The following is a 12,416-nucleotide window of genomic DNA, read 5'->3' as shown; positions in this document are numbered from 1 at the left end:
TTCAGCCTGACTCAACCGAACACTTACCTGGAGAAGAGTTTGCTGTTGGTGGCCAACAGTGTGGCTGGACGAGGAACAGAAAGGCAAAGAAAAAGTTAGAAGGGAAAATGCAAATCACCTAAGCTGCCCCTCCGAGCTTAAAACTCAGCCCCCTCTGTTCCCCTCTGCCACTACTATAGGCCCCTGAATCCCATGAACTCTGTTCTTTATATAAGTATCTGAAGATTATCAAACACAGACCTGGACAAATATAGCAGAGAAAAACTGGCCCCAAGCCTCTGAACTTCTGAACCATGCCTGGTGCCCAGACAAGAGTTTCCCTGTCCTGAGGAGGACAGAGTCATTCAGGCCCCCAGGCTAGTGTTCCTGCCTCACCACTTGAGTCTCTACGGGTACCAGAAGACACTGGTAGGTTGCGGTACCTCGATCCTTTATCCCAGCCCTTATTTTCCTCCAATGGAGTCTCTTTCTTACACCCAGTACTCAGGCTGCCTGGGGCTTCCTATACAGAAAACCATCTCAAAGATGTCTGGGCAGCCACTTTTATGGTGATTTTATATATTCAGGGGCCGAAGGAAAGCTCCAATGATGGACCAGTAGATGTCTTGATAGGCTGGTGAGGAAGTACTTCTGGGCATGTGACACTTTCTGAGTTTTCCATTAGATCATATGAGATTGCTCTTTCCCTGTAGATAAGACCCCAGGGATGGGCTGCTTCTTTCTGCAGTTCTCCCCTTCCATTCTATCCTTAATTCATCCAGTGGATAGCCTCTTCCTCAATCCCAACCTCAGAGAGTTGTGCCACTTACCTTCTGCTCCGAGGGTCAAGTCATCTTCAAAGCTGGTTCCATGGCTGGGGCACCCTGTCAAATAATAAGGCAAAGGCTGCAGAAAATCAGGCTTGGACTCACACACACAATCACACATTTGTATACACATCTACAACCACACAATTACATCATATATCCACATGTTTGAAAAACTACCCCAGCCATACATATACTACCTCAGAAATCACATTCATATTTTGATTTTAAAAATCGTGTAAAAACTCACCTATAATTAACCTGCCCCCTATATCACAGTCATGTACACAATCCTCTGCCAAAGAATTGGCACATGGGGGTATGCACTCACACACAGACATACATACATAGACACACATATTTTATTTTATTTTGAATTTTATTTTATTTTTTTATACAGCAGGTTCTTATTAGTTATCCATTTTATACATATTAGTGTATATATGTAAATCCCAATCTCCCAGTTCATCCCACCACCACCCCCCCATCACTTTTCCCCCTTGGTGTCCATACGTTTGTTCTCTACATCGACACACATATTTTATAAAGCTCGTTTTCCATAGCAGTGGTTGTTAGCTGCGCAGCCACTAACAGAAGATAACCTTTGAGGACTAGTCAGCCTGTGGGCTCTGACCCAACACTTACTCATCTTCTGGGCCTCCTGGACTGTCTTATGACCACTAATAGGCGTTCTGTAGGCAATGAAAAGATAGCATCTTACGCACGCATACACATGTGCATGTACACACACACACACAGCCGTGTCGCTGTCTAAGGTAGAGGAACAAGAGGAGAAAGAACAGAGCCTCTACTTACCGTTGTGGATCGGCTGTCCGGCTTCCTCAAAAAACCCTTCTTCAAAGTATCTAAAAACCAAAAAGAATCTCATAGGTTTAAATCACTACATTTTCGAAAGGGCTTTTCTTCAAATATTTCCCACAAGTTCACGTAATTTTTCAATGAGAGTCAGTAGTATTTAAATTGCTTTTATGTTGAAGAAAATGGAGAGTGACGATTTGACTGACAAATCCATAGAGGTAGTCAGAAGGTGCTGTATTTTATTTTATTTATTTATTTTTTGTTCATCACATTTATTCATTTTCATCCTAATTAATAATAAATAGATACTGGACTGAATGTCAATATTATGACATAGTATGAGTGTGTTGCATGTTTGGTAATTGCAATCATTGTTGCTTTTGTTGTGGTCATCCATGTACAATGCTTGGTGTCAGTCTATTTATCTCTTGTAAAAATAAAATACAGTGTGTGTGTGTGTGTGAAAAAGAAAAAAAAAAAGCTTTACACACCTGCAAACACCCCCCAAAAAAAATAATAATAAAAATAAATAATAAATAGAATTAGTTAAAGCAGGAATAATGGATTTAAGATTTGTTAGATAATGGATTTGAGAGTTGTTAGAGATCTTGCCAACACACAGACACACACCACAATTTCTTACATAAAATAATTTTACATCCCAAGGAAATTATCAGTATGATACACACACATATATATGTATATACATAAAACTTCATAAACTGCCATGGTGCTGTATTTTAGACTGTGCTGCCATTGTGCTGATAACAGTGTCCCAAGTCAGTTTAGCAATGATTCTTCAGTAGCTAGGAAATAGGAAAGATACAGAAGCAAAACTGGAGAAATATATTTACAGAAGCAGGGGTCTGGGTGCCATAAACTTTCCATCACAAATACAAATATTGAAACTAAGAAACAACTTTTAGGAGGTCATCTTATCTACCTACACCTCCTTCCTTTTCTCTGAGCCCCGTTCTTGCTGAATATCACGTCTTTCAGGAAGCAGCAGGAACCGCATCTTGGTTAGAGATTACATTTCTACATTTTGCAATATGGGCTTATCAAACATTTACTGTCTCCACAGGAAGAACAATCGGAATTCAGCATACATGATAGTGAGAAACAACTTAAATGAGGAAGAAATTCGCTGTCTCAAACGGGTGATTGAAGTTGTCTGTGAAAAAGCTTTGAACAGGGACCAGAGCACCTGGATTCCAGTCCTGGCTCCTGGCTGCTGCTATGTTCCCAAATATTAAGTAAGGGGATTTAGATGCCTAGATATTATCATTATCTAAGTTCACTTCAAACACTTGACGTGTTGTGAGTTTTATAGTTGGCTTTCCTGAAAGTTTTAAAAATGGAAGTTGCGCATGATGCTTTGAATGTCATCTCAAATGGAGGCTGGAATAGAGAAGAGTTGTTCAAGTGAGTTAACAGGGAAACTGACTGGAGAGCATCCATTGGAGCTGGTCTTAAACGACCCTTCTCCTTTATCAGTCTCCAGAGATCCAGGCACCTCTCAGGCTATAGGAGTATCAGTTCACGAAATGTTTAATAATGAAAATGGGCTTACAGACTCAACATCTGTAGAATGAGCTGTGTTTAATTTTACAAAATAAATCCCTACATATATAGACATCTTTAGCTGGTACTTTCCTTTCAATAGTGAAAAAGTCAACAATATTGTCTAAAATCTGGATTTTTACATGTCCTCATGAGAAAAACTGTACATCAATATATGCTATAAAATGTGGAATGATACTCAAGGTAATTAAGAATGGGTAACTCTAATAAACACAACTAGAACTACAAATACATACTTCTCTTCCTAATATATAATTACATAAAGATATATATTATAATACTACAAACGTGTTAGTATATATAACATTACAAATATTAGTATAAATTAATATTTCCTATTACTATTAAAAAATACTATGATAACAATATAGTCAACTACTAGAATGCTGAGATCTACTGTTGCATTTAATGCTTGTGCTGTAGCTACACAGTAATGCAACTACTAAAGCCTACAATTACCATAACTACAATAAAACACACTACTGTTACACTTCTAGGTATGCAATCAATGGAAATGCCTGTATACGTTCACCAAAAGAAATAATGTTTACAATAACTCAGAATCAGCAGACCCCCAAATCTCTAGTTATTGTAAAATGGATAAATTGCATGATCAATAGACAATGCTACATAACAATGGAAAAGAATGAGCTACTGCTGGATGCAAACACATGGATGAACATAACAAACATAATGCCAAACAAAAAAAAGACACATAAAACAGTGCATACTGTATGATTCTATTTATATAAAGTTTAAAAAGTACAAAATTTATCTTTAATGCTACAAGTCAGGGTATTGGTTACCCTTGGAAGCAGGGCAGTGAACAGAAGGGGACAGAAGGAGTTTCTGGAGTGCTGGTGATGTTCTACTTCAGATTTCATCACTATATTCCCTTTGAGAAAATTCATTGAACCATATATTTAAGACTCGTTTATTTTTCAGTAAATACTTTATACTTCAACACAATTTATATTGCTATTATTTTATATTTATATGTATATTTATATGTATACATATGTATATTTATATGTATACATTTATATGTATATTTATATACAGCTTTATTTAGGTATAATTGATAAACAAGGAACTGCACATATTTAATGTGTGCAACTTGATGAGCTTGGACATATGTAAACACTTGTGATACCATCCATCACCAATCGAACTAACAGACACATCCAACAACTCTCAGAGTATCCTTGTTTCCCTTTGATTTTTTTTTTTTTTTTGAGGTAAGAACACTTAATATGAGATTTACCCTCTTAACAAATTTTGAAGTGCACAATACCATATTGTTAGCTATAGGCACTATGTTGTACAGCAGGTCGCTAGAATTTATTCATCTAGCATAGCTGAAATTTACATCCATTGAGTTGCACTACAATTTATATTAAAAAGAAAAATGCTACTGATATGTATGCTATACTTCAATAAAATTTACATTAAAAAATACCACTGATAAAATTCCTTATTTGCCCAAAGCAAAATTTAGTAACACAATATTTGTTGGGTGTGCATCCTTCATTTCTATTTTCTAGCTGTGCCCTAGCAGGCATGTCCATAGTCTCTATATGAGGACCAGCTTAGGCTGACCCTTGTGATGGTATACTTTTCTATGTGTATGTGGAATACACCACACAAGTATGGACATAGGCCTGGATCTGTTGATCCATGCTCAGCTCCTCTGAGCATGATGGTCTGAAATTTCATGTCCCTCATCCAAGTCCCAGGCCTTTCATGAGTTATTGCTTAGAACATAAAATCAATAACTAGAGACTAGATCCATAGCTGCTTCTCTCCACATTTGCACTGAAAGGTTCCTTAGCATCATTTCAAGTCTGACATAGAAGAGTCAAGCTACTGCTCTTCCTGTATACCCAATTCATAAACAAAGAGTAGGGAGGAGGATTGGACTGTGAGAAGAAGCATGTGGCTATTTTTAGCTTCTTCCAGCAATTTCCATAGATTCTGCCTGCAGAGACTGATGAAATAAAAATTCATTTTCAGGCAAGACAAAAATTTAAACAAATTTTTTTCCTGCCCATTTTGGCCTCCTTCCTCCCCTCTGGTGTGCATTGTACACCTGCATTATGCATTAACCAGACCTCTGCAATGGCAGAAATATCTGCTCAACCATAAAGATCAATTTTTCTTCTTCTGGCACCAGCCATGTAATGCCCTAGATGATAATATTTCTTTCTCAGTCCTATGTATGGGGTCGTGATGACCCACCTCTTGCCTTGTATGTGCAGACATCTTTGGTGAACTTTATGTACAATTCCAATATGTCATTTCCCTTAAAGATAGTGACTGGTGCAGAACAGACTGGTCAGATGACCTGGGGAGATACAGGGCAGCACCTAATAGAAGTTCTTAGCTTCAATACTTACTTATGACCTATTAATGTTACTAGCTATATTACTTGTAATTTTATTTTACAAGATTATTTTTTCTTGCATTACCGTATGTGTGACTGAGCCTCAGATCAGATTAATGATGATTAGGTGACTTGAAATGATTGATCAAATATGTAGTTCTATAAGATCAATGATAGTGTAAGTCTAGATATAGGAAGAAACAGCAAGAGGAAACAATTTCCTGGACCATAACAGACCAGCAAGACAGGTGGTCCAGAGGCTTTTGGCTACTGTTAACAAGGCCTAGTCCAGTAATAGCATATTGAGTGGCCTATCAAAGAAATCCTCACCCGACCTGGGAATAAGCATTCCTAGTGCCATGGGACAAACTGGTCATGAAATGCCTCTCAAAGCTTGGTCGAAATTAAGACTGAAAGGGAGGGGATTGCAAAATGAAGAATGTTGCCCACCATCCAGTTCTACAAGAATCAAGTCATTAGCCACTGCAATCGCTGACCTACAATACACCTTGAAGGGATTTCAGGGCAAAGATCAGAAGGCACTTTTGTGCTCTGGGAAAACTGACAGAACTGGCCCTCAGATAGTTAGATATTTTCAGGAGAAGTTTTACTCCCCTTCCTTCCTAACTTTCTTCCTTCCTAGAGGTAATCACTGTCCTAAAGTTGATATGTATCATATCTGGACACACTTTTCTGATAAATAAAAGGATACAGATAGATGCCAGGTAAATAGATAGATGGACTTATTTTGTGAAATTCTAAAGTAGCATAAAGTTCACCTTTATAAACTTCATATAGGGGAGCAAAATTTGCCACCCTGAAATGTCTCTTTGGCATGTGGATTATTTCAAGCTGAAAACAACCAAGGCTCAAAAGACTCAGGAAGAAACTTTGACCTTCTCCCTTAGCTGCCTAAAGAATTTGGATAGAGGGACGGTAACAGGAATAGAGATCGCACTAGAGAATATGAACTAGGTGTGTTGGAAATCAGAGTCTGCTCAGTACCCCATTGTCTTTACATAGTCCAGTAAATATTTGTTTACCAAACATTTGCTTTTTCATCTCCATGTGAATTGCCTTCCCCCCCTTTGAAGTCCCAAACCATTATCCTCAATATCATCTTTTGTCTTTAGCTGAGGATGGTATTTAAGGTGAGGGTTTCACCATTTTCATGAGTTACTCAGTTCTCCGGGATGTCTCCCATGTATACATGTTATTAAACTTTTGTTTGATTTTCTCCTGTTAATCTGTCTCATGTCAATTTAATTCTCAGATTAAAGAATTAAAGAAGAACCTAGAAAGAAGGGTAGAGGAACATTCTTTCCTCCCTGACACCACTCACATATTACTACAGAGTATAAAGCACTTGTACACATATATCATTTAAATCTCACAAGAATCTTTTGCAACTTTATTATTCTAGCTCTCCACTTTACAGAAGACGAGTCTGAGATAGAATTTCAGTTGTTTGCTTACAGCTGGTTATACAGATGGCTAGCACAAGAATTAGGCTCAAATCTTGGAGCCTTTTCACTCACCAGACTACTTTTTCATCATAAATTTTGGTTCAGGGTTTATCTTGGTAGAATATAGGTAGGGAAAGGTGATTTCTGGAATTTACAATCTTGTATTTCTGGGAATTTATTCTTTTCAACTAGAATGTAGTATGTTTGCGGTCAAGGAGCATATTTTAAACTACTTGGCACCCCGCTAGGCCATTTAGACAATCAGACAGTCAGCAAATGCACAGTTAATAATAATTATTGACTTGAATTGATAAGACTGAAGAATAGTTAATGGGATAAAGAGAGTAACTGAGCCCACTGGTTCTCCTGTATGTATCTGGAGAAGCATTTTAAATCCTGGGACAGTTCTCACACACCCAAACCTGCAAACATTACCACCATCCATTTACTTCCCTATATTTTGATTACCCTTAACTGACTTTGAAATTCCGAACCAGATTATGACAATAAAGACAACATGTTTTGTAAACAACAAAAACACAAAGTAAATTCTTCCTGGCCTTACCTCCCAGGGCAGAGTTAAAATAAACAACCTTGGATTCTGCAGTGCTATTTATTTCCTACCAAATAAGCCAGGATGGGTTTATTCATATGTTAATAAACAAGTTTAGATGAAAGGCTATATAAAGCTTGAAACATTTCTGAAGAGGAAATAAAGAGTAGGCGGGAGTGATAAGTTCTGAGAATTCATTATCACACAAATGATCACACTTAAATAGTTCACAGAAGCTTTCCCTCTGTGTCTGGGTAGACTGAACCTAAAATGGTACAGGCAGAGGGGGTGTAGGGTTTCCAATTTTAAAGTGTTTCTCAGGAAAGAGATACTACATTTTGCCTTGAAGTACCTGCTCCAATTCGTCACTGCTTTGAATGACTGGGGTAAACCCTTAGCCCCTCTTCCTGTGTTCTGCAGTAGAAATAAACAACATAATGATTCATAATGAAGAAGTACTCTGACCATAAGAACAATTAGGTTTCTAACTCCTCTTTTGTTACACAGTGTAAAACTCCAGTCTTAAGGGAAAAGCAATGGAGCAGGAATCTGGAATTTAGCCCAGCTCTTCCCTATGGCTACACATTTCCATCCTTCTTAGTTTTAGACCAGGTCCAGCCTGTACTTCCAGATCCTCACCCTAACTTAGTCTCAGCCCAGAGATGCACTTGATTCATAGCCCCAATCCCCACACTCACCCCAAATCTTTACAATCCCCTCTCCCTTATTTCAACCTCACTTCTAATCATTACGCCCAATTAAAATTCATGTCCCTGCTCTCTGAGTTCTCAAGAGCCAGAGCCTGTTAGCACACCCAACCATCAACCACGCTCAGTCCAGCTGCCTCGCCAGCACTTACCCACAATCCTGCAGCCAGTCTTCAATCTTGTTGATTGGATTCCCTAGAAAAGCCAGACATCAGATCACCGTGGAAACTGAAGGAAATCAGACTTCCTCCCTGAAATTCACCCCATTCCACAAACTTATCATTATATAAGCCACCTCATGACTCCTTTTTCTTCCCATAAAACTTTTAAGATAAAAGAGGAATATACCGGTGTATAAAAATAGTGGATATTTCTTCTCTCTCTGCCTCTGTGCCCCCTTTCTCCCAGAAACTTGGAAAATACCCCAAGGTTTGGAAACAGGAATAGATCCTTCTCTTTAAAAAAAAAAAAGGAAAAGAAACAAACAAAAAGAAAAAAAAAAAGCACAATTTTGCGTTTGCGCTTTTTGTTTCCTACCAAATAAGCGAGGGTAGGTTCACTTACATAAGATTTATTTTTTAATTTATTTTTTACTTCTTACTCTTATGTCTGTAGTGTCATTGGAACCTAAAAGAAGCTCTGAGAGGCATGTGGAAAAGGTACTATTACTATTTCAGGTACTAACACTTCAATTAGACAAGCATGTCCTAGAGCGGTGAGCGACTTGCCAAAGGTCACGTCACACAGCTGAGTTGCAGCCAGAGTCCAGGCACCCAGATTGCGTGTAACCTTGTTACACAGACAACACAGAAACACTCCAAACATTCATAGAGAACCCTGGTCTCGGATCCTCACAGATAGCTGCTCAGGACGAGGCAAAAGTGTGCCTCTTCCTTTTTCCCAATCGTACGCTGTTTCCTTCTCACATAATTCATGCCTCATATTACTTTACTCATCTTCCCTTAAACTCATTTAACCCAGTCAAAATAAGCCTTGTGGGGTGGGGGGGCCTAGCCTAAACCCAGGACCCGCTGCCCGCACTGCAGACCTGGGCAGCTGGCATGTTTTCCATATCACAAGACAACGTGCAAGTCTGTTTGATGTCTAATGGCCTCTTACCTTCCTGGAAAACATCATCCAGGCCAGAAGGCTCGGGATCTGGGACACCCTGCAGGGCTGCGGCGGCCTCCTCTTCCAGGACCTGGGTCTGCCAGTGGCGGCTCTGTCGGAGCCAGGCCCGTCGCCTCTCCCAGGACGTGGGGCTCAGCACAGAGCCCTCCATGGCGCTGGTTCAGACTTCAGGGCCTCCCGCCACAGGGATGCTGTCCTGAGAGTTGGAACACAGTGATGCTCTGTCATCCTCTGGTCAGTAATCACCACCCCCAGGGCTGTCCCCACATCTTCCCAGCTCTGCAGAAAGGAGCGTAACCCTCTGCCCGTTCCGGAGGAGGGAGGAGATGTCTGGTTCTTCCTCCATCTTCCAACAAAAGGGATGCTCTGAGCAATCCCTTCTTCCAAGTTTGGAAACTCGAAATATCATATGATTTAAGGGACACTGAGAAAGCGCTTCTGACTTGAAGAGCTGCTACTTCTCATGATAGGTGAAATGCTGTATTAGAAAACATTTTCTTTAGTTCTTAAGAAATTTGTCTCCCAGAATCTTCCATTGTAATTTAAATATCTTTAAATTTGCAATGTGCAAATTTCACTTTATTTGATCCTCATAAAGATATATGAAGTCTCAGATCTCAAAGGTTAAACGGATTTTCTAAGGTCTCACAACCGGGATGTCAGTCGAACTACAGTCATTCTGGGCTTGTTTTGTTTTGTTTCCTATTTAGCATAGGATTTCTCTGGGAGCGGTAGGAATGAGGGTGGGGAGAATCCCATAATAAAAACAAGGAGACATTGCCTGAAGCAATTAGCAGTTACCACTTTCAGGATCATCACTTTCTAATTTGTCAGCTTGGGCTTCTCCATGGCTCTGAGTTAATTGTCCAGTTCATCAGTGTGCTAATATTTCATTTAACACTGCCTAATCAACACCTCTGTATTCTTCCAAGAGATACATTCTGATGGCACGAGCCACTTATTCAAAGAGGAAGACAGAGAGGATGAATCATTCGATTGTCCAAATAGAGCTTAAAAAGACTTGAGGCTAATGTACAGTCATTGTACAGGCTTATACTCTGTCCTCCTGCCTCTTCCCCACCAGCTGCACTCACAATCCCCACAGTGAACAGGTGGAGGCGGGACCAGCCCTTGTCACTGGAGCTGCCATAAACGCTTCATCCTCATGGCTACACCTTTAACTGATGGAGTAAGGAAAAATAAAAGGGGGAAATAAATAAGAAGAGTGCCAGTTTCCAGAGACTTCTGCTTCTCAAACACTTAAAAACAAAATCATCAGTGAAGCATTCAACAATTTAGGCACTAAAATACCTATTTTTGAAAAGAAAGTCCTGAACATAAAATGCACTCCTAGGGCAATAAAATTGTTTTGGATGTTTCTGCTTGTTACAGACAAAACACGGCCAGAGAAAAAATAGTACATAATTACTGCTGTCTGATCTAAATTCTTTTACTTCAGGTCCAGCCTAAGGCATGTCTCTCCCCCAAGGAGAGACAGCAGTTGGCACTATGAAACTTTATTAACCCTGGACACCCGGCCCTTTCTCCACTGCCTGCACCTTTGAGGGGAAATTAAACAACTGAATGAAGTCTGTGGTGCATTGTGAAGCCACAAAGAGGGGTAGCAGAGAGAATTTGTTGTCCTTTGGCCAGAGCTGTTATGAGGTGATAAAATGAGGACGAAACTGCCACTATAAAGAATTTAGGGAGGGCTTCCCTGGTGGCGCAGTGGTTGAGAGTCTGCCTGCCAATGCAGGGCACACGGGTTCGAGCCCTGGTCTGGGAAGATCCCACATGCCACGGAGCAACTAGGCCCGTGAGCCACAACTACCGAGCCTGCGCGTCTGGAGCCTGTGCTCCGCAACAAGAGAGGCCGCGATAGTGAGAGGCCCGCGCACCGCGATGAAGAGTGGCCCCCGCTCGCCGCAACTAGAGAAAGCCCTCGCACAGAAACAAAGACCCAACACAGCCAAAAATAAATAAATAAATTAATTAATTTTAAAACACACACACACACACACACACCTGGATGTACAATGGAGTCTGGTGCAGTGAAAAGAGCGCTGATAGGAGTCAGGAGTCTTGGGCGTTCTTCTAGACTTTCTGTCCAATTAACTGACTTCTGGCAAGTCAATTAGGTTTTCTATTTGGGCATTGACTTCATCCTCTAAAAAATGAATTGGTGGGACTCAATGTTGTAAAAGTTCGCCTCTAATACCAATGTTTATGAATTTATTCCAATTGAGTCTGAAATATTTGTAGGAATAATACCTGTACAAAAGATGCATTTGTGTAGTTTTTCCTGTAAGAATTAGGAAACGGTCCAGTGGCCTCTGGAGTTATTTTCCATTTAACAAATTCCCTTTCAAATTAACACTGACTTATGAGGTTCTTGGACTTAAAACCTTCAGTGACCCAGGAAAGTGGTGAGCCTGGATGAGGGAGGCTGAGAAGGAGCCCAAAGGAGTGTGATTCAGTCAGGAGAGCTCAAGGACCCGCAGCACTTCTTGGACTTTTCTGCTTCTTTGCTTTAGCTTACCCAGTTTCAGCCACCTTCCTCTCTACCCAAACACATTCTATCTACACTTTGAAGGGCTCCTCAAGTCATCTCCTTTCTCTTGCCCACCACTAGCACCCAGCACATGCGCCTAGACCACAGTCAACAAGACGTAAGTGGCTACCTTTCTGGCCGTTATCTGCCATTGCTTGTAACCCGTCCCCTAAATCCTACCTCAAGCCAGTGCATGGTACATTGCAACAGAAGGGTCTCAGTAGATACTGTACCTGCAGAGGACCAAGAGTCACACTGCTGCTGAAATATTATCCCCCTCTAGTGTGTATCATAGGCCAGGGGCTCCCAACTTTCCACATGGTCTCAAATCCTAATGTATATATTTTGGATGCCTTCTAATGAAAAGGAAAAAGGCTTGGGGCATAGTCATGCCACCCCTTTGTTGATAGAACATA

The 12,416-nt window shown here is 40.2% G+C and overlaps 1 protein-coding gene across 1 annotated transcript in view; it reads right to left on the bottom strand.

Annotated features, from left to right (window-relative positions):
• The window catches only part of TESPA1 (thymocyte expressed, positive selection associated 1), a 31,668-nt gene extending 22,068 nt beyond the window's left edge, over window positions 1–9,600 (bottom strand). Inside the window, exons 1-5 of the mRNA XM_057557536.1 lie at window positions 9,438–9,600; window positions 8,471–8,513; window positions 1,623–1,672; window positions 810–863; window positions 28–64 (exon numbers count right to left, since the gene is read on the bottom strand). Of these exons, the coding sequence (XP_057413519.1) occupies window positions 28–64; window positions 810–863; window positions 1,623–1,672; window positions 8,471–8,513; window positions 9,438–9,600 (347 nt within the window). The remainder of the gene's footprint in view (window positions 1–27; window positions 65–809; window positions 864–1,622; window positions 1,673–8,470; window positions 8,514–9,437) is intronic.
• Window positions 9,601–12,416: the final 2,816 nt, after the last annotated feature.

The sequence above is a fragment of the Balaenoptera acutorostrata genome, chromosome 11 (assembly GCF_949987535.1).
Source record: "Balaenoptera acutorostrata chromosome 11, mBalAcu1.1, whole genome shotgun sequence".
Classification (NCBI taxonomy): domain Eukaryota; kingdom Metazoa; phylum Chordata; class Mammalia; order Artiodactyla; family Balaenopteridae; genus Balaenoptera; species Balaenoptera acutorostrata.
This window is presented reverse-complemented; position numbering and strand designations above follow the sequence as displayed.